This window comes from Oryctolagus cuniculus, chromosome 6, assembly GCF_964237555.1.
Source record: "Oryctolagus cuniculus chromosome 6, mOryCun1.1, whole genome shotgun sequence".
NCBI lineage: Eukaryota > Metazoa > Chordata > Mammalia > Lagomorpha > Leporidae > Oryctolagus > Oryctolagus cuniculus.
The window spans coordinates 168,439,756-168,463,800 of record NC_091437.1 but is presented as its reverse complement, the minus strand read 5'-3'; the positions used below and the strand labels follow the sequence as shown (position 1 = coordinate 168,463,800).

Here is a 24,045-nt window from a genome sequence, read left to right as displayed (position 1 = left end):
GGCTCAGCTCTGGCCATTGCAGCAATCTGGGGAGCAAACCAGTGATAGAAGACATCTCTCTCTGCCTCTCAAATAAATCTTTAATAATAATAATAATAATAAAATATATAAAAGTTCAGTTAGGGGCCAGTGCTGTGGTACAGTGAGCTAAGCATCCACCTGTGGTGCCAGCATCCCATAAGGGCGCTGGTTCATGCCCTGGCTGCTCCTCTTCCAATCCAGCTCTCTGCCCATGGCCTGGGAAAGCAGTAGAAGATGGACCAAGTCTTTGGGCCCCTGCACCAGCATGGGAGACCCGGAAGAAGCTCCTGGCTCCTGCCTTTGGATTGGCTCAGCTCCAGCCATTGTGGCCATCTAGGGAGTGAATCAGCAGATGGAAGACCTTTCTCTCTGTCTCTCCCTCTCTGTAACTCTACCTCAAATAAATAAATAAATATTTTTTTAAAAAAGTTCATCGTTAAAAAGAAAAAAAGAGTAGATTTGAGTACAAAGTAACAAAGCTCAGGGGTTCCCTCTGACTTGTTATGCCAATTTGGGCATCTGAAATCATAATCATAATTATATTTAACTGTATTAAGCAGAGTTGATGACAGGCCTTAATTCATTATGTAATCAAAAGTGTGAACAACAAAGGAAGTAAATGTAGGTATAATAGGAAAAGGAACCAAATTTTTAATTCTCCATTCACTTTACAATGTAGGAATGTGTGTGTGGTTTACAAGCACACTGCATTAGGATCCAATCAGAGAAGCTGAGAAAAGACAGAAATCACACTGGACCACACAAATTGCAGGATATAGTTAATAATTCCTGTAAGGCTGCTGTTTTTACCTTGATGCTGGAACAGGGAAGGTATTTGGGAAAGAAAAGGGGTGTAAAGTGGAGAAAATGTGGAACTGCTGGGGCTGAAAACCCTTAGGGAAAAAGCTAGAGCCAAAGGGCGATGGGGCAGGTGCAGACTGTGGCTGCCACATGCCACCCAAGTGAGCCAATGTGCCCTCACCAACTCTGGACGCCCTCTGGAATTCCCGCATTTATTCTGTGTATTGCTTGCTGTCCCCGTTCACACTCAAGGTATGGGAGGACACAGATGTGTTAGCAGTGTTGTTTTTGTTCACTGACGTACCCCAGTGCTTAGCACACAGAGGCACTCGACAAATAAACACTGTGTTGGTTGAAATGAAAAGAGAAGAGGTGGCAGAGTTTTGTACAAACAAGATGTGCTAGGATGTTAGCTGCTGAATCTGAGCAAAAGGCATACAGGTAAGCATTGCATTATTCTTTCGACCTTTATGAATATAGAAACACTGGCAAAATGTAAAGTTGAGGAGGAGGAGAAGGAAAACAGGATGCACTGATCTGAGTTAGGACCAAGGTTTCTGGAGCAGAGTCCCATCAACCGGCCAAACCACCCAGGGCAGTCCAGGAAGGGGGCGTGGCTACGACGACCCTGGTGTGAGCCCCACCGCCCCCTGGCGGAGGGGAGCCGAGGTCACTGCCCCACCCTGCTGTTGAGCTAAGGCTCCTGGACGCTCCAGGGCTTGGCGCCTACCTGCCACATCCTTCCCGCCCCGTGACCCGGGTCTCCGCATCAGACAGGCTCGCCCACACCCGCACAATTTCCCGGTTGCCCCTAGCCCGGTCCAGGTGAGAAGGTCTTCCTGAAAGCCTCTGAGCCGCAGACCGTGGTCTGTCCTGGGGTGAGGGGCGCATCTCAGCAGGCAGGGCCCCTCCCTCACACCTACTGCGAGCCAGCCCAGCCCTGCGCTCAGTCCCTTCTTGCTTAGTGTGCCTGCGCCCTTCCCTGGCCCACACCTCCCCAGGCGCGCGGGTTTAAACACACGGAACAGCTCCTACAGACTGACGACCGCCCACCGGGACCAGACCAGGGCCCAACGCCGGTCCCTGACGTCGGGGAGGCAGGACAGTGGGTGCTCACTGCAAACGGCAAAGCGAGGCGCCGGGCTCCCCAAGCTGGTGCTGAGAGGCGCATGGTCAGCTCCTGTCCAGCTTTCTGGGCCTGGGGTCCCTCACGGGAAGACGGACGTCAGGATGCCTTCTGCAGCGAGATGAAGGACCTCGTGAGTCTGGTGCGCAGCCAGGTTAACAGCTGGAGCTGCGGAGACTTTAAGCCGAGGGAGGCAGCCAGACACCGGCCGAGCGCGCCTGACCCGCACAGAACCGGCGTCGGAGGCACTGCCCGCGGCTCGGACTCACCAGGGCACAGCCGTGAGCAGAGCCGGGGCCTCTGACGTCACTACGCTCACCCTGACAGGCCGCAGACGAAACGATGACGGGGGAGAGAGCCGAGGGCGACACGTCAGCCAAAGCGGCGGCAGGCAGCGGGAGAGACGCAGGAAGCTCGCTCCTGGCGGTGGGGACCGCGAGAGTTAAGGGCTCTGCGCCGGGAGCGGGCTGAGGGGCGGCGGCAGGGGGCCAAGGGCGGGCTCCATCCGCTCGGCGACCGCAGAGGCCGGGCAGCCCAGCTCGCCAGCGCCAGAGGCTCGAAGGGCGGCGCCTGCGGAGGCACCCGGAAGTGCGGCCGGGTCCCCGGAAGGCCCGCGCGGAGCGCAGCGTGGCCTCTCTAGCACAGGGAGGCCTCGGCGCTCGGTGGCTCTGGAGCGCGGCCCAGGTGTCCACAACCCAGAAAGGCGCCCGGAGGGCGAGGCGGGGCAGAGGACGGGACCGGCAGGCGTCGCGCTCCAGGATTGGTGGTCGCGGCGGTGGGGCGGGGCCTGAGGGGGCGTGTCTCGCGGCGATTGGCGGCTGCACACGCGGGGCGGAGCGGCCCCTTTGTCTGAGGGCGCTGCAGGCGCCCGTCCCTTCGCGCGTGAGGCTGCGGCGTGGACGGTGAGTGGGGGCGCGTGCCGGACGGCACCCTCTCCTTCTCGGACACGCGCGTCGGCGCGTCCTCCCGGTGGATCGGACGCCTCCCCGCAGGCACGCGCTGCCCTGCGCCCGGCCGAGGCCGCGCCGGGTCCCCACCCCTCTCCCTGGCCGCGGCCTGCGCCTGGGCGACCCTCTCGCAACCCCGGCGAAGCGACCGGGCGCCCAACCCTGGCCCAAGCCCGAGGGCGCTGGCAGGGTCCCCCGGGCCGCCCCTGGCGCCGCGGACAGGCCGGGCAGGCGGGGTGGGTCCCGCAAATACAGAATCGGAGGTTTCCTTGGCGTTCACAGCGCTCGAGCGGCAGGCGAGGCTGGGCCGGCGGGCGCCCCGGCGGAGACCAACGCGTGTCGCAGCGAACGCCGCCCCGTGTGTCCGTGGCCTCTCAGGGTGCCGCGAGCCGCGGGCGCCCTGTCAGGATTGCGAGGCTGCGGCGCGGCGCCCGCACACACCCTTTTCTCTGTTGTCAGCGCGGGCGCGCAGCGCCCCCTGCCGGCTGGGCACTTTCCGGTCCTGGCCGTGGGCTCCTCCCCGGCTCCGCGGGGTGCACCCGGGCGGCGGGGCGGGGCGCGCGGTCGGGGCGCACGTCTTCTTGGGGATGTTGGGGTCCGCATTTGTGTATTATCCGTTTGTGTTCCCTTCTTGATGGGCCGGTGTTGAGAACATGCTTCTCAATTCGTCATTTGGCTCCGATTGTGGTGTTCTGGTTTGGATTTCGGGGGGGGTAAATTTTAAATTTTTAATGGTCAGATATTTTCCCTAAGGACTTTGGGCTTTGTGCTGTGTTTTGAAGGGCTGTTTCTACCCAAGATGGTTTTTAAATAAAGTCTTCTTTTTCTCTAGTATTTATAAAATATTGCGTCCATCTGGAATTTATTTTGGTGTGGGGGGAATTTCAAATCCAGCTGCTTTCCCCCTAAACCATAGCCATTTCTAGCACCATTTGTTGAATAATATATCTTTCCACTGATTTGAAAAGCTGCCTTAGTTATATATTAAATTCTGTAGTGTCTTTAGGCCCATTTCTGGAGTTTAACGTGGCTTTGGGCCCATTTCTGGAGTTTAACGTGGCTTTGATGTGCACAATAAGATTTTTTTTTTTTTTTCGACAGGCAGAGTTAGACAGTGAAAGAGAGAGAGAGAAAGGTCTTCCTTTCCGTTGGTTCACCCCCCAAATGCCCGCCAAGGCCAGCACACTGCGCTGATCCGAAGCCAGGAGCCACATGCTTCCTCCTGGTCTCCCATGCGGGTGCAGGGCCCAAGCACTTGGGCCATCCTCCACTGCCTTCCCGGGTCACAGCAGAGAGCTGGGCTGGAAGAGGAGCAACCGGGACAGAATCCGGCACCCCAACGGGGACTAGAACCTGGGGTACTGGCGCCACAGGCAGAGGATTAGCCAAGTGAGCCGCGGTGACAGCTAAGATTTTGCTTTATGACTTGTAGGTCTGGGGGTCTTTGACCCCAGACTTTCTGCTTTGAATATTTTGCTTAGACAGGACCACCCCACATAAAATAAAGAAAATTTGCCTATAGTTATTCAAGGTCTTTGTAAAATTTGAAGTTTTTAACTCATGCATATAGATCCATTAGCCTTTCTGTACATCATATGGAATTATGTAATTTTTTTCCTGCCCTTTTAATTTTTATATCAATGCCTTTGGTCTAATTTGTGGTAGTTTGTTGAGCTTCATGTAACGTTAACTTTCTCTTCCCCAAAAATGTTTAACCCATCCTAGCAGGACTTAATGAATCATCTTGCGATTTGAATCTTCCAGCCAAACTTGACCCTGCTCTGTACTGCTACTGAGCTGCCTGCCCACTCTCACCCAGGCCCATACAGCAACCTTATCTTCCTGGCTGACTAAGCCCCTCCCTTAGCCATCTCCTGTCTCCTTTTCTCTGAGATGCCCCAGTATTTTGACTCTTCTCTCAAATGAGTGTAAGAGTACTTGGTGTCCATAAACCTTACGCCTGGTAAACTGAAATGTTTTAACCTTGTTTATACAGTGGACAGATTAACATCTCTGGTCTGTGGTGTCTGGTCTTTATTTTCGAGACCTGGCATGTATGTTTTTTGGGGGTGTCTTGTTATTCAAAAGGTTTTATAGTTCTCTTCGTGGGTATTTGTGCATTTCTAAAATTTTAGCTTGTTTCTTGTTGTTATTTGTAAATAGACTCTTCTTCCCCTTTATTTTTCCTGGCCAGTGTTGGCTGGTGTATGGGAAAGCTGTCAGTTTGGATACATAGTTCTGATCATTACTGTGGGGAGATTGCAGGTGTCACATTGTGCAGTGTTCTGCCTGGTGCTCACAGCTGCCTCCAGAGCTTCCTCTTCTGAAAGTACTGCCAGCCTGGAGTGCGGGGTCCAGCCCGGCTGGAGGTGCAGAGGGAGTGGGGCTTGCTAGCAAGAAGCCAAGAGAGTGAGGATGGTGAAGAGGAAGGGAGGACGTCCTGTCCCAGCATGTGGGCTGGGAGAGCAGGCTATCTGTTGCATTTCAGCAGGGCTGTCAGGAATTCCAGGGGGTGACAGGTTTCCAAAGTTCAGCTTACAAAACACAAAGGAAACATCGGAGTCCACGCTGTTCACGTTGTTGGGTCCTGTTTCAGTCCCTGTCTCTGGACGGTCGCTGAATGTGGCGTCTTTCTAGTTTGCCTTAAGTGATCACTGCTGCTGAGAACCTTGACCTGGTTTGGCTTTGTTTTGGATTATTTCCTCAGGAGACTCAAAAGCAAAATTCCTGAATCTGAAGAATGAACCGGTTATGCTACTGCCACCTTTTTGAACAGTGGGTGGGGTCATATGCAGCCATGATGCTACATGGATGCATGTTGTGTTTACCCAAGTGCAGGTGATGGCAAACCCCTCAAGGAGGCTCCTCATCCCGTGTTTCCCACACTCTGGCTGTTATTCCCTGCCTGTCCCAGTATGCTTATAGGACTTGTTATGAGTCAGGATTATAATTTTTTAAAGACTTATTTATTTATTTATTTATTTGAAAGGCAGAGTTACAGAGAGGCAGAGAGAGAGAGTCTTCCATCTGCTGGTTCACTCTTCAAATGGCCACAGTGGCTGGAGTTGGTGTCATCTGAAGCCAGGAGCCAGGAGCTTCTTGCAGGTCTCCCATGTAGGTGCAGAGGCCCAAGGACTTGGGCCATCTTCTACTGCCTTCCCAGGCCATAAGCAGACAGCCAGATTGGAAGTGGAGCAGCCAGGACTCAAACCAGCGCCCATATGGGATGCTGGCACTGCAGGTGGCAGCTTTACCCCTTATGCCACAGCACCAACCCCTAGGATTATTATTATTATTTTTTTTGACAGGCAGAGTGGACAGTGAGAGAGAGAGACAGAGAGAAAGGTCTTCCTTTGTCGTTGGTTCACCCTCCAGTGGCCGCTGCGGCCGGCGCACCACGCTGATCCGATGGCAGGAGCCAGGTACTTATCCTGGTCTCCCATGGGGTGCAGGGCCCAAGGACCTGGGCCATCCTCCACTGCACTCCCTGGCCACAGCAGAGAGCTGGCCTGGAAGAGGGGCAACCGGGACAGAATCCGGCGCCCTGACCGGGACTAGAACCCGGTGTGCCGGCGCCGCAAGGCGGAGGATTAGCCTAGTGAGCCACAGCGCCAGCTCAGGATTATAATATTTTAAAAACTGACCATACCATTTTTTTTCTCCTGAGCTCCTGTGTTCTTACAGGGTAAAGCCCGAGGTTGAGCCTCGTGATTCTGGGGCATGAAGGGATAATTAAAAACCAGTTTCTATTCCCCCAGATAGCTCTGTGTTTCCTTGCCTTTTTGATGTGAGGTTCAGCTTAAGGACCACTGTGTTTGTCTGGATTGCGTATTTCAGAAGTCCCAGACGTTTATCTGCCAAAATGAAAAAAAAAAGAAAAACTTGGGGCTGGTGCTGTGGCATTGTAGCTAAGTCTGCCTGCAGGGCTGGAATCCCATTTAGGCACTGGTTCAAGCCCTAGCTGCTCCACTTCTGAACTAGTTCCCTCCTCATGGCCTGAGAAACCAATAGAAGATGGCCCAACCCCTTAGGCCCCTGCACCCATGTGGGAGACCTGGAAGAAGCTCCTGGTTCCTGGCTTCTGATTGGCTCAGCTCCAGCCATTGCAGCCATTTGGAGAGTGAACCAGCAGATGGAAAACCTCTCCCTCTCTGTAACTCTGCCTCTCAAATAAATAAATAAATATATATATATATATAAACTCCCAAGAAAAACTTAACTATTTAGTGTCACTTTTTAAATTCATTTTATCCATCTTTTAGCATGATATATACTTAGTTTTGATACACCTTTTTGACTTGGCAGTATGGGAAAGCTGTCCCTGATGAAGCTTTCATTTTTGTGCTTTTCTAAGACTTATCCCACATGGCAGTCTCCCCTTCTCCCTCTCCTTGCCACACATAAGCCAACACCTGGTGTAGTCTTTCAGAGTCTTCTTGCATGTGAATCTGACTGCATCAGACCTGACAACACCTTGGCCAACAGTGTCCAGCTCTGAGCACTGTCACTAACCATGGTGTCCTAGTGGGGCCCTGAAAAGGGTATGCCATCTCCCAGATTTACAGGTAAGGCAGGGTGGTCAGCCCCAGGTCCCTGTGAAAGTCTTCTGGGGCTTGGAGTCATGGTTTACCAAACAGGATCATCATCTACATGCTGGCTCCAGCCTGCACTTGGACACACTCGTCCAGTAGCCCGCCACAGCGTCTATCTCTCTTCAGCATGTGCATGGCCTGTGTGTGAAAGAACTGTGGTGGCACTTGCTGTGTCAGCATCCTCAAATCTGTGTAGGGCACCCTCTATTGAAGGGCCTACCTGATTGGCCTAAATGCAGCCAGATGACCTTCCTAAGACAGTGGAAGAGTCGACTGCCTTGCCTTGCCAGTAAGCGTTCAGGTCTTGGTGCTTTTCTGAAGGGTGTAAGCTACAATATCATGGGTTTTCTAACTCCATGAATTAACAGTAAATGTTCAACCACTGGCTCCTCTGCTGGGCCTACTGATACAGCAGGGAGCAGTGATGGGAGAGCTGGGTGGGGCTGAGGCCTCTGGAGAGAATGGAGGGGCTTCAGGGGTCTGAAAAAGATTGTGACCTCATAGGACCTGGTGGGGACCTCAGGCCAGTGGACAATCACTGTCCCCATGGTAGGACTGAGTGAGGGCTGGGCAGATGTAGGATCATACTGGGCTCCATGAAAGCAATCGCAAGGGGATGGTCCTGGGCAAGGAAAGTGGGGTGGGCAGCGTGTTCAGAAAGTAGAATAGGAGTGGGATGTGAGAGAGGGAGAAGGAAAGGGGGCTTATGCGCATGTTCGCAGAACAAGCTAGAGACATAATGGGGAGCTGAGGAGAGGCTCAGTGTGGGAAATAAGGGTCCGAGATGCTGCAAGACATTCAAGTGGAGGCGTTGAGTTAGAGGAAGGGAGAACACCAGCTCAGCGGCATCAGCTGCACGTTCCGCTCGGATGACCATGCAGACATCCTGCAGCTCAGGTGCACAGGCAAAAGTGGAAGTTGGCCTGGACCAGCTGTCCATTGAACCAGCCACAAAACCTGCCTATCAGGCCCTGAGTGTGGTTCCTGTTGGTATTCATCATTGTGTTCCAGTCCAGATGTGGTTGGGCCATAGTGGGAGTGGCCATCACCTCTGCCAGATTTTCAGGGAATCAAAGGTCAAATTCACTTTCAGACAAGAATGGAAGGGTCCGAGGGGAGGGGCTTGAGGAGGGCCCAGGAAACTGACTGTGTTCCTGTTGCCAATAGTAGATGGCTGGTGACCAGGTACTGACACGGCTTTGGCTCAGGACCAAAGGAGATGCTTCAGAGATAGGAGAGTGTACATCCTGTGGAGATGGTGTCCCCTGAGGGAGGGGGACAGCATAACGAGAGACTGCTGGACGAAGGTGTGGTCCCTGGGAGAATGACTGGGTGGTGAGAGAAGGGGCAGGTCTGTGGTGGTGAGCAACACACAGCAAGGGTCAGAATGTGTTGGGAAAGAACAGTGGGTGAGTGCCAGGAGGAGGAGGCTGACAGCAGAGCAGGGAGGCTTTGTCACTGTCACGCTTAGTCCTAACATGAATTGAAAGTGGTTGTTTTGCATCCCATATTGGATTCCTATTGAACTGACAGTGCAACTTGTTGTCTTAAATTCCCAATATGAGTCTGCCTGCTTCTGCCCCTGTGTCAACAGCTGGCTGGCTTGATGGCAGTGGCTCCTGGTAACTGGAAGGCCCCACCACCATCCTTTCCTATTCTCCAGCATCCATATTCATATGAATTCTAGGTCTTATTCACTCCTTTAAAATCCCCCTTTGGGGGACCGGCTCTGGCACAGCAGGTTAAAGCCACAGCCTTTAGCACTGGCATCCTACATGAACGCTGGTTCAAGTCCCCGCTGTTCCCCCTCCAATCCAGCTCCCTGCTAATGTGCCTGGGAAAGCAGCAGGGGATGGCCCAAGTGCTTGGGCCCCTGCACCCACGTGGGAAACCCAGAAGAAGCTCCAGGGTTCAGCCTGGCCCAGCCCCAGTCGTTGGGACCATTTGGGGAGTGAACCAGCGGATGGAAGATCTCTCTGTGTTTCGCCTTCTCTCTCTCTATAACTCTGCCTTTCAAGTAAATACATCTTTTAAGAAAGAAATCCTCCTTTGTAATTATAGTTAGACTTGTGTTGCTCTTGCACAGAAACCTACACGCACATCTGGGGAATGGGCAGTTTGGAGGACAGGACAGATTGAGAGTTGGCCTCTTGACAGTCAAGTCTTCCATCCTTTTCCTCAGAGGTAGCCGTTGGCAGATTATTGTTGGCTATGAAAATATACACATATATCTGAGGTTTATAAAGAAGATAGAGTTGTGATGTCTCGACTTCCTGCCCCCAGGCCTTTCTTCCAGGTGATACCACCCACTGTGTTCTTATATGAAGGTCAGCACGGTGCCCAGCTGAGATGAGGACACAAGAGCGTTCGTTGTGTCCTGCATTTCTTCGGGAGTGATCCATATCCCTTGGTCGCTTGCTGGGTTTCTATTTCTCTGTTGCTTGTTGATCTCAACACTCCTGTGAACCTGTTTGCTACAGAATCAATTGCTGGGAGAGTTCTCGGGCCCTCCTTCTCCTGGTCATTGGGTACATGTCATATACCTCAGCTTACCTTGCCCTGGAGAGAAGCCAGCACCTGCTTACCCCCCAAGCCTCCTGCAGGTGCTCAGACCAAATCCCTGCATCACTCTGGATTCTGTTCACCTAGCAGTGGCCATTTCCCCAAGCACCAGGGCTACCTGAGGATGTCCAAGCATGACGGAGGGCCTGGAGGCTGAGGTTTCTGCTAGAATATGGGCCTTGAGTGGAGCCATTCACTTCCCCCCCTGGTGGCCAGTCTCTCCTTGGAATGGTATTGGGAAACCGTTGGGCCTGATGCCCACAGCCCTCAGACACCTGGTATGAGTGATTGGTCAAGAACATGTGGTTTCCCTGGAGAGTGGCTGTCCTTGTTCACAGGCAGAACTGTGGGCCAGGGCCAAAGTGAGCAATCTCTCACTGACCCCCACACAGGTGTGATCAGCCACAAGAACCCCAAGGGTCTTAGAGGTGAAGACTTGGGAACCTGGAAGCTCCAGGGAAAGCACATGTCTGTGCCCAGTGCTCAGAGATCTTGGCACTGCAGGGCTGCAGCTCCTAGGCCTCTCCTCAGCACCTTTTTGCTAATTTGCGCAAAGGACCATGGACCCCATGAGCTCATAGGAAAGAGGCACCTGTGGTAAGCAACACTAGGCCCCTCACGTGCTCCCTCCTCTCTCTCGGCCCCACAGGCTCCTCCAGCTTCTGTCCTCAGAGGCCCCAGAAGACTGAAAGATGGCGGCAGCCAAGCTTTTGCCACCGTCAGCAGGACTTCAGGTGAGCCATCCTCAAGGTCTGTGCAGGGCCCTTCACCAAAGCTCCCGTGGTTCTCTCCATGCCCAGAGCCCCTGTGGCAGCCTGAGCACTACCGCAGCCCCTGAACTCCACGGCCCCTCCCTGTCACCTCCTCGACTCCCAGCCCACCTGGCGCAGCACCTGCTCCCATCACAGAAGTCGAGATTCCATCTTAGCTGGCAAAAGCTCCTGTCATTGCAGGCCAAGGTGACCTTCGATGATGTGGCTGTGCTCCTCTCCCAGGAAGAGTGGGACCAGCTGGGCCCTGCTCAGAGGGGCCTCTACCGAAACGTGATGATGGAGACGTATGGGAACGTGGTTTCACTGGGTAAGACCCCTGAGCAGGCCTCGTCTCTGTGTTGGATGTTGGACTGGGGGAAGGGGCTTAGGAGGCCATAGGGTGGGGGCCTCAGGCTAGTCTTGGAGGTCGCCCAGTTGCTTCCGTGGGGTTCAACTCCAGCAGGAGGTTGATCCAACCAATCTTCATGTCCAGGTGGCTTGGTAAATGTTGTAAAAGGACTTCCCTCCCTATGAACAGGAATTCCAGGATCTAAGCCCATCGTGATCTCCCAGCTGGAACGAGGGGAAGACCCATGGGTTCTGGATGGCCAGGGGGCTGAGAAGAGCCAGCGCCCAGGGAGTAATTACTCAGGTGAGTGAGGAGAGCTGGCCCCTCCTTCACTTAGGACTAAGCAGGTCCCGAGCAAAGCTGTGGACTGAACTTAGGCTGAATTGCTGACAGGATTGCTTCCACATGGGCATGGTCTGTCAGGCCTCACCTGTCAAAAGAAATCCATAGGCTGGGAGGTGCCGACACACAGGAAGGTCATTGTCCATGGCAGGAAGTGAGTGTAGGAGTGAATCTAGACAGGTGGTAGAACTGGGTGCACGGGAAGAAAGGCAGGCATGCAGGGCCAGGAAGAGACTAGATTGGAGCATTACCCATGTCTGGTTCTGATGGGATGTGCAGGTTTTGAGTGTTACTTTATTGACTTAGAAAAGATGAAGCAGGGACTAGCATTGTGGTGCAGCAGGTTGCATGTCAGAGTGCCACTTTGAGTTCGGGCTGCCCCAGTTACGATCTAGCTCCCTGCTGATGTGTTTCAGAAAGCAGTAGGTAGCCGGCGCCGCGGCTCACTAGGCTAATCCTCTGCCTGCGGCGCCGGCACACCGGGTTCTAGTCCTGGTTGGGGTGCCGGATTCTGTCCCGGTCGCTCCTCTTCCAGCCCAGCTCTCTACTGTGGCCCAGGAGTGCAGTGGAGGATGGCCCAAGTCCTTGGGCCCTGCACCCCATGGGAGAAGCAACTGGCTCCTGGCTTCGGATCAGCGCGGTGCGCCGGCCGCAGCGGCCATTGGAGGGTCAACCAACGGAAAAGGAAGACCTTTCTCTCTGTCTCTCTCTCTCTCACTGTCCACTCTGTCAAAAAAAAATTTAAAAATAAAGTTAAAAAAAAAAAAAGAAAGCAGTAGGTGATGACCCAATTGCTTGGGCCTCTGCCACCCACAAGGGAGACCCAGATAGCATTCTAGGCCCCTGGCTTAAGCCTAGCCCAGCACCAGCCATTGTAGCCATTTGGTAGTGAACCAATGGCTGGAGGATCGATCTCTCTCTCTCTCTCTCTTTCTCTCTCTGCCTTACAAATAAATAGATCATTTAAAAAAAAAAAGGCATTGTAAACATAGAAGGGAATTTCTCAACCTAATACTCCTGGTGAAGACTGAAAGCTCCTGAGTCAAGAGAAGAGAAAGAAGCTCATGGTCCTTGCATCCATATAGCACAGTGCTGAGGCCCCACGTATGAAACAAGGCAAAGTAAAACAATAAAACTAAAGCTACGACAATTGGAAAACATAAAGACTGTCAACTTGGGAAAAAGATTGAATAAAATTCACAAGACAGTTTACCAGTATTGCAAGATAAGCAATCATTTGTATTTCTATTCATCAGAAACAAAAGTGAAACATTTTTTAGAAGATTTATTTATTTATTTATTTATTTATTTATAAGTCAGAGTTATAGAGAGTGAGAGAGAGTCTTCCATCTGCTGGTTCATTCCCCAAATGGCCACAATGGCTGGAGTTGGGCTGATCTGAAGCCAAGAGCCAGGAGCTTCTTCCAGGTCTCCCATGTGGGTGCAAGGGCCCAAGCACTTGGGCCACCTTCTACTGCTTTCCCAGGCACATTAGCAGGGAGCTGGATTGGAAGTAGATCAGCCAGGACTTGAACCAGTGCCCATATGGGATGCTGGCACTACAAGACCCTCCACACCACAGCACTGGCCCTGAAACTTTTTAAAAGATAATGTTTATAATAGCATCAGGGCCAGCGCTGCAGCTCACTAGGCTAATCCTTCGCCTGTGGCGCCAGCACCCCGGGTTCTAGTCCCAGTCGGGGCCCTGGATTTTATCCTGGTTGCCCCTCTTCCAGGCCAGCTCTCTGCTGTGGCCAGGGAGTGCAGTGGAGGATGGCCCAGGTCCTTGGGCCCTGCACCCGCATGGGAGACCAGGAGAAGCACCTGGCTCCTGCCTTCGGATCAGCGTGATGCGTCGGCCTTAGCGGCCATCTGAGGGGTGAACCAACGGCAAAAGGAAGACCTTTCTCTCTCTCACACACTGTCCACTCTGCCTGTCAAAAAAATGAAGAAAAATATAATAGCATCAGAAATGTAAACTGGCCCGGAATTAATCTAACAGAAAAACTCTGAAAAGGAAAATGATGGAGGTACTGATGCCTTCAACCCTGTGACTGGATACAGGCAGACCCACCATGGGATGCTGTAGACACAAGTGAACTCCACCCTGAGGGTGTGCTCACAGTTGATCTCTGACTGCACAATCAGCCTGTCCTGTCAGCTCGGCCTCCTTATTTCTAGAGGTTACAGTCAGCCTCTCACTAGCCTGCAAAAGCAGGTGTCCTCAGAGGAACAGTGGTTCCTGAGCCAGCCTCAGGAGAATTTAATTTTCCAGTGACTATAAATAAGAGGACACAACAACATAGGGCATTATGCACAGTGGTTAAGCAGCCACTTGGGCCCACATCTGTTATCAGAGTGCCAGGTCAAGTCCTGGCTGCTCCAGACTTCTGATCCAGCTTCCTGTTAATGTACCTGGGAGGTGGCAGACGATAGCCCAAGTTCATGTGTTCCTGCCATTCATGTAGGAGGCCTGAATGGAATTCTTGGCTCCTCACTTGGGCCTGGCTCAGCACCAGTTTTTGCAAGCATGTGGAAAGTGAACCAGCAGACAGAAGACCTCTCCCTCCCTCTCTGTCTCTACCTCTCTTTGTCACTGTTCCTTTCAAATAAATCTTTTTAATTTTTATTTTTTTAAAGATTTATTTATTTATTTGAAACGCAGAGGCAGAGAGAGAGAGATCTTCCATTCACTCCCCAAATGGCCGCAACAGCCAGAGCTGAGCCGATCCGAAGCCAGGAGCCAGGAGCTTCTTCCAGGTCTCCCAGGCAGGTACAGGGGCCCAAGCAGTTGGACCATCTTCCACTGCTTTCCCAGGCCATAGCAGAGCTGGATCAGAAACAGAGCAGCCGGGTCTCAAACTGGCACCCTTATGGGATGCCCGCACTGCAGGTGGTGGCTTTACCCACTATGCCACAGCACCAGCATCCTCAAAAAAATCTTTAAAAAGGACACAACATGATATTGTGGGAATACTGAACAGAACTTTACATTGTTTGCTGACTACAGCCACGGAAACAAGAAACATGGTATTGTGCAGCCACTGACAAACCAGGCCTGGGCTCTCTGGTGACTGATGACTGGCTATGCTCTCACCTGATGGAGATCTTAGACTCCCTGTGAGTGACACTGAAGAGACGGAAGGTGGGCTGCAGAGTGGAGGGTGTGGCCTCAGAGGAGGAAGGGACTTACTGAGTTTCAGATTAATAGTGTTCATGAAACCAAAGCCATGGGGTTGCTGCTCAGGCATCAGAGCAGGATAGGAGAGTGCACCAGTGCCTTGTCCTGGCAGCCTACATGAGTGAATGTGTGTGTCTACCCAGCCCCACTTCCGCACTCACGTGTTGTAATAGCGGTGAAATCATTTTTCTACTCTTGAGAAAGGTGGCTTGTCGTCACCTCACCTCTGTTCCTTTTGCAGATGACCTCAAATGTGACTACACTGCACCCTGTGTGCAACAAGACAGTTTACTCGGGGGTAAGTATATGAGCCATTGTTTCAGTTCATTGTGATCCCTCAGGTGCTAATGCTCATATGAGATTGCCCAGGGCATCATGGAGTTCTGTATACAACTCACACAGTCCCTCAGAGAGTGCCCAGGGCGCCATGAGGTTCTTTACACAACTCACAAAATCGCTGCAAAGGGGGTTTTATTAAAAATTTATTTTGGTGGAAGTACTTCTTCCCTTTATTTATTTTGACTCACTCAAAACATACTTCCCAGAGCAGACATTTAAGTATAGCAATCAAGATGCTGGTTAAGACACCCACAGCCCCTATCAGAGTGCCTGGTTCAGTATTCAGCTCTGACTCCTGACTCCACCTTTCTGCTAATGCTGGCCCTGGGGGGCAGTGGTGACAGCCCAAGTACTTGAGTTCTGAAAGTCAGTGGCTCCTGGCTCAGGCCCCACTTCTGAGCAGCAAGGATGCAAGGTGCAGAATAGGTGTAACCTACTACTGGCCTGCCTGCAACAGCTTGAATCTGATAGTGCTTTTATGCCATGAGAGAACTTCCTGTATAATTTTTATTACTAAAGTCATCTTGTTACTCTGGCATCAGATTAAAAACCACCCATTCAAGAAATGTCAAATAATAGAAGTATAAATGAATAATTATTTCATTTGTTAAGATGAGGGTTCTTAGTTTTAAAAAAAACTAAAACTTGTTGCCTAGCAATTTCAAAAACATAACAGAACTTGTCAAAAGAAGTGCTAAAAATTTTATTAAACATTATAGTGAATTTACTTTTTTAAATAAAGAATATGTTAAGTCCCACTTTCAGTTTATCAATACAGTACACATTTTTAAATGGCTCTAAAAGAGAATAAAAAGAAATATTCAATAAGAAAAATGAACACAAAATTTGAACAAGTTCCTGATAACAGGAGAACTAAAGGGCCCATAGACAAGAAAACATGCTGAGCCTCATTTTTCCCTAATAAACTGGCGATCAAAACTGTGACAGAGCATCATGTTACACCTGCAGGATGGAAAGGAGTGGGAAGACCTGACCGTGTCAAGGACAGATGAGGGTATGGGCAGCCAGCGGAGCTGCAGCGTCACCCAGGTGTTTGGAAAACAGTGACATCTCATTAAGTTGGAAATAGGAAGCCCTCTGTTTCCCATCTTTACTCCATGTGTGCGTACAGGACGGACATCTGTGTGTGAGCACTTGAAACATGCAAGAATCTTCATAGGACATGCTTCATGATGGAAAACTGAAACTAACCTAAACGTCCATTAACATTTGAGTGGACAGATAAATGAAATACAGTATTTTAAAAGAATGGCATATACCGAGGCCAATATTTCGACGCAGCAGGTTAATCCCCCACTTCCAACACCTGTGACCCATATGATCTCCAGTTTGAGTCCTGGCTATTCTGCTTCCAATCCAGTTACCTGCCAGTGTGCCTAGGAAGGCAACAGAAGATGACCTGAATATTTGGTTGCCGAAGACTGTGCTACATGGAATTATCAGAAACATGCATAAATAAGCTAATTTTTCGAGTAGACATAATTTTTTTTTAGATGAGGGGGTTCCACTGCCTGTCAACTTGGAGCAATGGACCAGACTTACCCTGTCACTGGAAATGACTGAAAAGCTGAACAAGATGTCTGAAACTACAACTCAAGATGTGGAACATCAGTGTCATTGGAAATGAGTCAGCAAGAGAAAGTGATTCCTAAAACAGAAAAGAAGGTGAGCTCTAGCTCACAGCTTGGAGAAAGTTGAGGCACAGGGAGGGGGTCCTGGCATAGTTTGTTGTGTTTTTTTAAGGTTTTGTTTATTTATTTCAGAGGTAGAGTTACAGACAGTGAGAGGGAGAGACAGAGAGAGAGGTCTTCCATCCACTGGTTCACTCCCCAAATGGCCACAACGGCCGGAGCTGAGCCCATCTGAAGATGGGAACCAGGAGCTTTTTCCAGGTCTCCTGCGCAGGTGCCAGGGCCCGAGCACTTGAGCCATCTTCTGCTTTCCCAGGCCATAGCAGAGAGCTGGATTAGAAGAGGAGCAGTCGGGACTAGAACCGGCACCCATGGGGACTCCGGCACCACAGTTTGTTGATCTCCCTGAATTAAGGAGACAGGTCTCAAAGTCCAGAGAAGCTGAGAGAGCTGAAAGTCTTGTGGAAGAGGAATCAATTTCACAAACAATTGTAGAGATCTACAGATTAGCACATGCATATAAGTCAGTTGTCTGAGACCAAGAAAGCACCAGCAGAAGGAATTAAAGGAAGTAGTGACTGTGGTGGCCAGAATTTAAGATCCTGCACCCTGTATTACGCGTTCTGCATAATCCCCAAGCATGTGATGACTAGGCTATGGATGGCGCTGAACTGGTCCGGAGATCAGAGGCAGAGGAGTCAGGTTCAAAACCTAGGAGAGACATTTAGGTGCCATTGCTACTTTGAAGATGGAGGGGCTCATATGGCAAGACATACAGGCAGCATTTAGAAGCTGAGAACAGCCCTCGTCTAACATTCAGCAAAGAACAGCCACCTTGGTCAGTCTGACAAGGAGCTAAATTTTGCCAACAGTAAGAATGAGCTTAGAAGTGGTTTTACTGCCGATGTTGTGGCATAGTGGGTAAAGCCACTGCCTATGACACCGGCATCACTTATGGGCACCAGTTCAAGTCCTGGCTGACCCATTTGTGATCCAGCTCCCTGCTACTGGCCTGGGAAAGCAGCAGAATAGGGCAAGGTGCTTGGGCCCCTACCTCCTATGTGGGAAGCCTGAAAAAAGCTCCTGGCTTCCGCCTGGCCCAGTCCCAGCCATTGTATCCATCTGGGGGGTGAACCAGTGGGTGGGAGACCTTTCTGTCTCTCCCTCTCTCTCTAACTCTGACTTTAGAATAAATAAATAAATCTTTAAAAAAAAAAAAAAAAAGTGGGTTTGTCCCCCTGAGCCTCCACACAGGATCTTAGACTGGCCAACACTTTATTTCAGCTTTTAGATGCCCTGAGCATAGAATATAGCTGTGCCATGTGGAATTCTGGTGTACAGAACTAAGAGTTAAGTGTGACAAACTAATGCAGTACCCAGTGCTCATCCCAAGCTGGTAATACCATCTGTTCCCATCAGCCAGACTGGAAAACCTCACAATTCATGAGACATTAGAGTACCAAGAAAGGTTTTGTCTTAACAACGGAGGAAAACAGCTCCCAGTGTAATCCCACCTAACAAAGCTATAAGAGGAAGACCCAGAAGAATCCCTTCATCCAAGTCATTCAGCCACATAACAGACCTCAACAATGGTATCCAACACTGACCAACATAAACCGCAATTCTGGCGTCTAGTAGAAAATGGCCAGTCATGTAAAGAGGCAAGGCCAGAAATGACACAAATAAAACAGGAAGATGAGGACATGGTATGGAGTTAATAACGGCAAATTAGTCATGAGAAAGGACGAGTGAACTTAAAGACAGCAAGCAATAGAAACTGTCTGGAAGGAGACATGAGAGCCCAGAGAGAGCAGTGACCATGGACAAGCTGAGTGGTCTCTGGCTTGCAGTCAGAGCAGCAGCAGAGCAGGAGGGTCAAAAAAATGTTTGAGGATATAATGATTGCAGACATTTTAAATCTGATGAAAACTATAAACCCACAGATCCAAGAAGGTCCACGAACCCTGTGCTTGAAGAAAATTGCACTAAACCACACTATCACGTTGCTTAAGACAGTGATAAAGAGAAGTTTTAAAGCAGCGAGAGAAAAATACATTGCACATGGAGGAATAAGGGATTACTGCTCATCTCTTGTCAGAAGCAACGTAACAGCACCTCTGAAGCACCTGAGGAAAGTAGAGGTAGATTACGCTTCTAGACACATGGAAGGTCGCAGGGTTCCTAACCAGACCTGAAACCCCCGAGTCCTTCAGGCAGAAAAGAATGCATGAGATGGCAATGTGATGTTCACAAAGGCAGGAAGTGTTAACCACTGAGTCAACAGGGTTGTCTTATTGTTACTATCTCAGTCCCTTTCAAAGACAACTAACTACATAAACAAAAATGAGGATGTATTTTAGAGGTTATGGTACATGTAGAAGTAAAATGTGTGACAACAGTAACAAAGGCAGGGAAGGGAGAAATGAAAGCTTGATGTGTTTTATGCCATCACCTGGAGGTATACTGGGACAAGTTGAAACTATAAAACAGAATAATCACTATACTAAAATTACAAAACAAAGAAGGGCAGGAGCTTTTGGGATGCCCATATCCCAGAATGCACTGTCTGGACTTAGGTCATAACTCTATCCTGATTCCAGCTTCCTGCTTATGTGAACCCTGGAAGGCAGCAGTGATGGTGCCAGTAGTTGGATCCCTGTCATCCACATGGGAGGCCTGGATTGAGTTCTCAGCTCCTGGCTTCAGCCTGGCCAAGCCACAGCTGTTGCAGGCATTTGGGGAGTGAACCAGTGTATGAGATATCTCTGTCTGTCTCTTTATGGCTTTCAAATAAAAACTTTTTTATAGTTATAGCCAAAAAGCCAACACAGACATTGATCAATAAAGAAAGAAACAAGAGGGACAGGGACAGTGATAGACTTAACCAAATTGTGTAAAGGACTTGGATGCTGGTGTGGGGAAAGAGGAAGAGAAGGAATCAGAAAGGAGACCCAAATTCTGCAGGCCCAGCCAAGGGCTTCTTTTGGTGTTGGGTGTGTCCTGCTCCTGTGTGCCCTGTGCGCTCCACCTAGGTGTGACCTCAGGTGGGTTCACATCGCTCTCTTTAACCTTGCTGTCAGCCTTGGCTTGTTCCTGTTTAGAAACACGATCCTCTGACTTCTAGTATTTGAGATGGTTGTAGTGGTCCTGTTCCTCTCCAGCTCATAGCCACATGCGCTCGCACCATACTTTGATCAGCAAAACCAGTTTCAGAGGTATACTCTGCAGATTTTTAAAAAATATTCATTTGCGGAGCCAGCACTGTGGTGCAGCAGGTTAAAGCCCCAGCCTGCCACACCGGCATCCCATATGGACACCAATTGGAGTCCTGGCTGCTCTACTTCTGATCCAACCCTCTGGTTGTTTTTTTTTTTTTTTTTTTTTTGGACAGGCAGAGTGGACAGTGAGAGAGAGAGACAGAGAGAAAGGTCTTTCTTTTCTGTTGGTTCACCCTCCAATGGCCGCTGCAGCTGGTGCGCTGCGGCCAGTGCACCGTGCTGATCCGAAGCCAGGAGCCAGGTGCTTCCTCCTGGTCTCCCATGGGGTGCAGGGCCCAAGCACTTGGGCCATCCTCCACTGCCTTCCCGGGCCACAGCAGAAAGCTGTAGTGGAAGAGGAGCAACCGGGACAGAATCCGGTGCCCCAACCGGGACTAGAACCTGGGGTGCCGGCACCACAGGCGGAGGATTAACCTATTGAGCCGCGGCACCGGCCCCAACTCTCTGTTAATGCACCTGGGAAAGCAGTGGAAGATGGCTCAAGTCCTTGGGCCTCTGCACCTACTTGGGAGACCCGGAAGAAGCTCCTGGCTCCTGGCTTCGGATCAGCTCATCTCTGGCCATTTGGAGAGTAAATCAATGAATGGAAGACCTCTCTGTCTGTCTCTACCTCCCTCTGAGGCTGTCTTTCAAATAAATAAAATAAAATCTTTTAAAAAATATTTATTTGAAAGGCAGAGAGACAGATCTTCCATATGGTGGTTTGCTCCCCAAATGGCCTCAACAGCAAGGTCTAGGTAAGGCTGAAGCCAGGAGCCACAAACTTCATCTGGGTCTCCCACATGGATGGCAGGGACCCAGAGTACTTGGGCCATCTTCTGCCACCTTCCAAGGCATATTAGCATGGAACTAGGTTGGAAGTAGAGCCACTAGATGTGGGATGCTATCATTGTAAGAGGTGGTTTAACCTGCTGCAGTGCAATGCTGACCCCATTCTGCAGTTGTAGATAGTATTAACATTTTCATTTGGCTTTGTTTCAGGATGTAAAACCAAAGAAGAGAACCAAAATACAGAGTTGGATGTGATGGTGGGGAAAACACCCCCAGGAAGGATTGATCAAGGACCTGATAAAACAGAGCAAAGCTTTGGCCACCGTCCAAACTCTGTTGGCCACCGCGAGGTTGAGGTGTTGAAGCAGAGCATGGCACTTACTCCAGCAGCTCCTAATGGAGAGAGGCCCTACATATGCATCGAGTGTGGGAAGTGCTTCGGTCGGAGCTCGCATCTCCTTCAACATCAGCGAATCCACACTGGAGAGAAACCTTATGTGTGCGGGGTGTGTGGGAAGGCCTTTAGCCAAAGTTCAGTCCTCAGTAAACACAAGAGGATTCACACGGGTGAGAAGCCCTATGAGTGCAATGAGTGTGGAAAAGCCTTCAGGGTGAGCTCAGATCTTGCTCAGCACCACAAGATCCACACGGGAGAGAAGCCCCATGAGTGCCTCGAGTGCCGGAAGGCCTTCACTCAGCTCTCGCACCTCATTCAGCACCAGCGGATCCACACGGGCGAGCGGCCTTATGTGTGTCCCTTGTGTGGGAAAGCCTTCAACCACAGCACCGTGCTGCGCAGCCACCAGCGAGTGCACACCGGGGAGAAGCCCCACAGGTGCGGTGAGTGTGGGAAAACCTTCAGCGTGAAGAGAACGCTGCTGCAGCACCAGAGGACCCACACCGGGGAGAAGCCCTACACCTGCAGCGAGTGCGGGAAGGCCTTCAGTGACCGCTCAGTCCTCATCCAGCACCACAACGTGCACACGGGGGAGAAGCCCTACGAGTGCGGCGAGTGCGGGAAGGCCTTCAGCCACCGTTCCACCCTGATGAACCACGAGCGGATCCACACGGAGGAGAAGCCCTACGCGTGCTATGAGTGTGGGAAGGCCTTTGTTCAGCACTCACACCTGATCCAGCACCAGCGGGTGCACACTGGGGAAAAGCCCTATGTGTGTGGTGAGTGTGGCCATGCCTTCAGTGCACGCCGGTCTCTGATCCAGCATGAGAGGATCCACACAGGCGAGAAGCCCTTCCAGTGCACAGAGTGTGGCAAGGCCTTCAGCCTGAAAGCAACTCTGATTGTGCACCTGAGGACTCACACGGGCGAGAAGCCCTACGAGTGCAACAGCTGCGGGAAGGCCTTCAGCCAGTACTCGGTGCTCATCCAGCACCAGAGGATCCACACGGGCGAGAAGCCCTACGAGTGCGGGGAGTGCGGCCGCGCCTTCAACCAGCATGGGCACCTGATCCAGCACCAGAAAGTGCACAGGAAGCTGTGACCTGCAGCTGCCAGGGCAGCACGTGATCCGAGCTGCATGGGACTGCGGGCATCCTGCATCCCAGAAGAGCCACGTGACCCCACAGGCAGTGCCTGATGATCCCGTGTCACAGAGTGCACCAGACACCTTCTCTCTGCCTGTATGATTACAGTTGTAATGAATTGTGGTAAAGGTAGCCATAACAACATTATTGAAGTGAGTAGGGCGCATTAAGGCATAAGAACTATTGTCCCGGTAAGACTCATTTACATTTCAAATAAAGATTTTCTTCCCCCTGAGGATACTACATGTCTCTTCTGATTCCAATTATCATACTTAGAATGTCGATAGGAAAAATCAGAATGTGATAGGAAACAATGCCATCAAACAGTGTCATGCAGAATGGCTGGAAATCCTAAGTGTGAGAAAGCCTGCTTATCTAGGGCCTTAACTCTCTGCAAGATCAGAGAGGATGCACTGGCTCTTTAGTAAAATTTCAACTTGAAAATGGGTTCTCAGCTCAGAACCTACCCTGGTGACCCACAGGTCTATCCAGGAGACCATGGTGTCTCCCGCCTGTCAGTCCAATCTGACTGTAGGCGGGGGCTCTATACCTACAGCAGGCCTCACAGCTCCCACACAGTGGGTGCCTCTATACCTCACGGTGTTTTTAAAAATTTCTAAAAAGTTCTTTCATGCATATTTTCAAAACAAAATTTTCAAATTCAGGTAATTCTTTTGGGCTTTGCTAATATTTAGATCCCTATATTTGATGGGGTCTTTAAAGTTATTTTTTTACCCCAGTTCAATAGAATCTAGGATCCATTGCGATATGCTGTGATGAATCTGGTTCACTCAGTTAAAATTTTGTGTTTAACTTCAAAATTATTTGCTCAGTTTTAAGCACAGAGGTCTTGTAACTCAGTTTATGTCTGAGCCATTTCTGGTAGCAGCCAGCTGCAAAACAAAAAACGGAAAGCCACTTCCGATCCTCATCACTGTGTGGAGCGCCTAATGGCAGAGGGTCCTTAGTGCTTAGCTTCTTGGGAGAAAATGGGCGGTGGGCACTGACTGCAGTGCACAGCAGCCACCACAGTGGAAGCAAAAGCTTGTTTCCTGTGCGGACAGAGGAAGTGTTAACTGCAGAAGAGCCGAGATCCCTGCCGTGCAGTGTGATTTCAGAGGAGCTCAGAGAGCTGGGGCAGCTGGCTCTGCTGCAGATAGGAGACGACTTAACTAACAGTCACTTCCGAAAGGACATGAAGAAGCAGTCCTGCGGTGTTCTCCCACAGGGACATCACTGGGTGTTACTTCTGAAAGGAACTGCCATCAGCCACTGGGGCGCAGAGGGCCTGGGGTCACCCAGGGGTCATATCTCTGGTGATCCTTAGAGGAGCCGAAATGTGAAACCCCAGAGGAATGGCGGGCCCTGCAGTGGTACTCCATGAGGGAGGCCAGGAAGAGCTAAAGCCAGTGGAGCACTACTCAGGAGCTGAGATCGCTGAACTCATTTACAGAGGAGCTGAGGGGACTGGGGCTTCGGGAGGGCCCATCACAGGAGTGGTGCTCCACAGAGCAGCACTAGACAGGACAGGAGCTGGCTGGTGTTGGATCGCTGGGGGTGCGACCACACAGACAGGTAGGGCTTGCTAAGGTGATCCTTCAGGGAGGGTGTCGCAAGCACTACCAGTAAGGCTTTGGGAAAAGAGAGCTTACTTAGGAGCTGTGACCACTGAGAGGAGATAAGGCCACTGTGGTGTTAACTTAGGAATTCCTCAAGAAGGAAGCCACCGACCCTCCCTGGCACCTGAAGGACCCCACCACCACTCAGCCATACTTTTTTTTTTTCTTCTT

At 50.8% G+C, this 24,045-nt stretch overlaps 1 protein-coding gene and 1 long non-coding RNA gene across 7 annotated transcripts; one reads left to right on the top strand and one right to left on the bottom strand.

Moving 5' to 3' along the window:
- Nucleotides 1-649: 649 nt before the first annotated feature.
- Nucleotides 650-5,694, bottom strand: LOC103346184 (uncharacterized). Its single transcript, XR_515701.4, has 3 exons — nt 5,660-5,694; nt 2,218-3,163; nt 650-2,059 (listed from the first exon to the last, which is right to left on the bottom strand). It is a non-coding gene; the product is annotated as an uncharacterized lncRNA (long non-coding RNA).
- Nucleotides 2,745-22,495, top strand: ZNF250 (zinc finger protein 250). Of its 6 annotated transcripts, none has more exons than XM_070075700.1 (7): nt 2,792-2,850; nt 10,699-10,783; nt 11,003-11,129; nt 11,340-11,453; nt 14,915-14,971; nt 15,982-16,698; nt 20,924-22,495. In XM_070075700.1, the coding sequence occupies exon 7, from the start codon at nt 20,968-20,970 to the stop codon at nt 22,210-22,212; it is 1,245 nt and encodes a 414-aa protein (XP_069931801.1). In that variant the 5' UTR covers nt 2,792-2,850; nt 10,699-10,783; nt 11,003-11,129; nt 11,340-11,453; nt 14,915-14,971; nt 15,982-16,698; nt 20,924-20,967; the 3' UTR covers nt 22,213-22,495. The 6 variants fall into 6 exon arrangements, with proteins under 6 accessions (XP_051685499.1, XP_051685501.1, XP_069931801.1 ...); XM_070075701.1 differs by lacking the exon at nt 15,982-16,698 and adding an exon at nt 14,158-14,261 and having other exon boundaries at nt 2,801-2,850; XM_051829539.2 differs by lacking the exon at nt 15,982-16,698 and having other exon boundaries at nt 2,745-2,850.
- The last annotated feature ends 1,550 nt before the right edge of the window (nt 22,496-24,045 follow it).

What these genes read in the sequence shown, in the direction of transcription:
- ZNF250 (XM_051829539.2), top strand. Translation starts at nt 10,742, where the DNA reads ATGGCGGCAGCCAAGCTTTTGCCACCGTCAGCAGGACTTCAG. An exon ending in CACCGTCAGCAGGACTTCAG is followed by an intron (nt 10,784 to 11,002) that starts GTGAGCCATCCT and finishes CTGTCATTGCAG; the next exon opens with GCCAAGGTGACCTTCGATGA. An exon ending in TGGGAACGTGGTTTCACTGG is followed by an intron (nt 11,130 to 11,339) that starts GTAAGACCCCTG and finishes CCCTATGAACAG; the next exon opens with GAATTCCAGGATCTAAGCCC.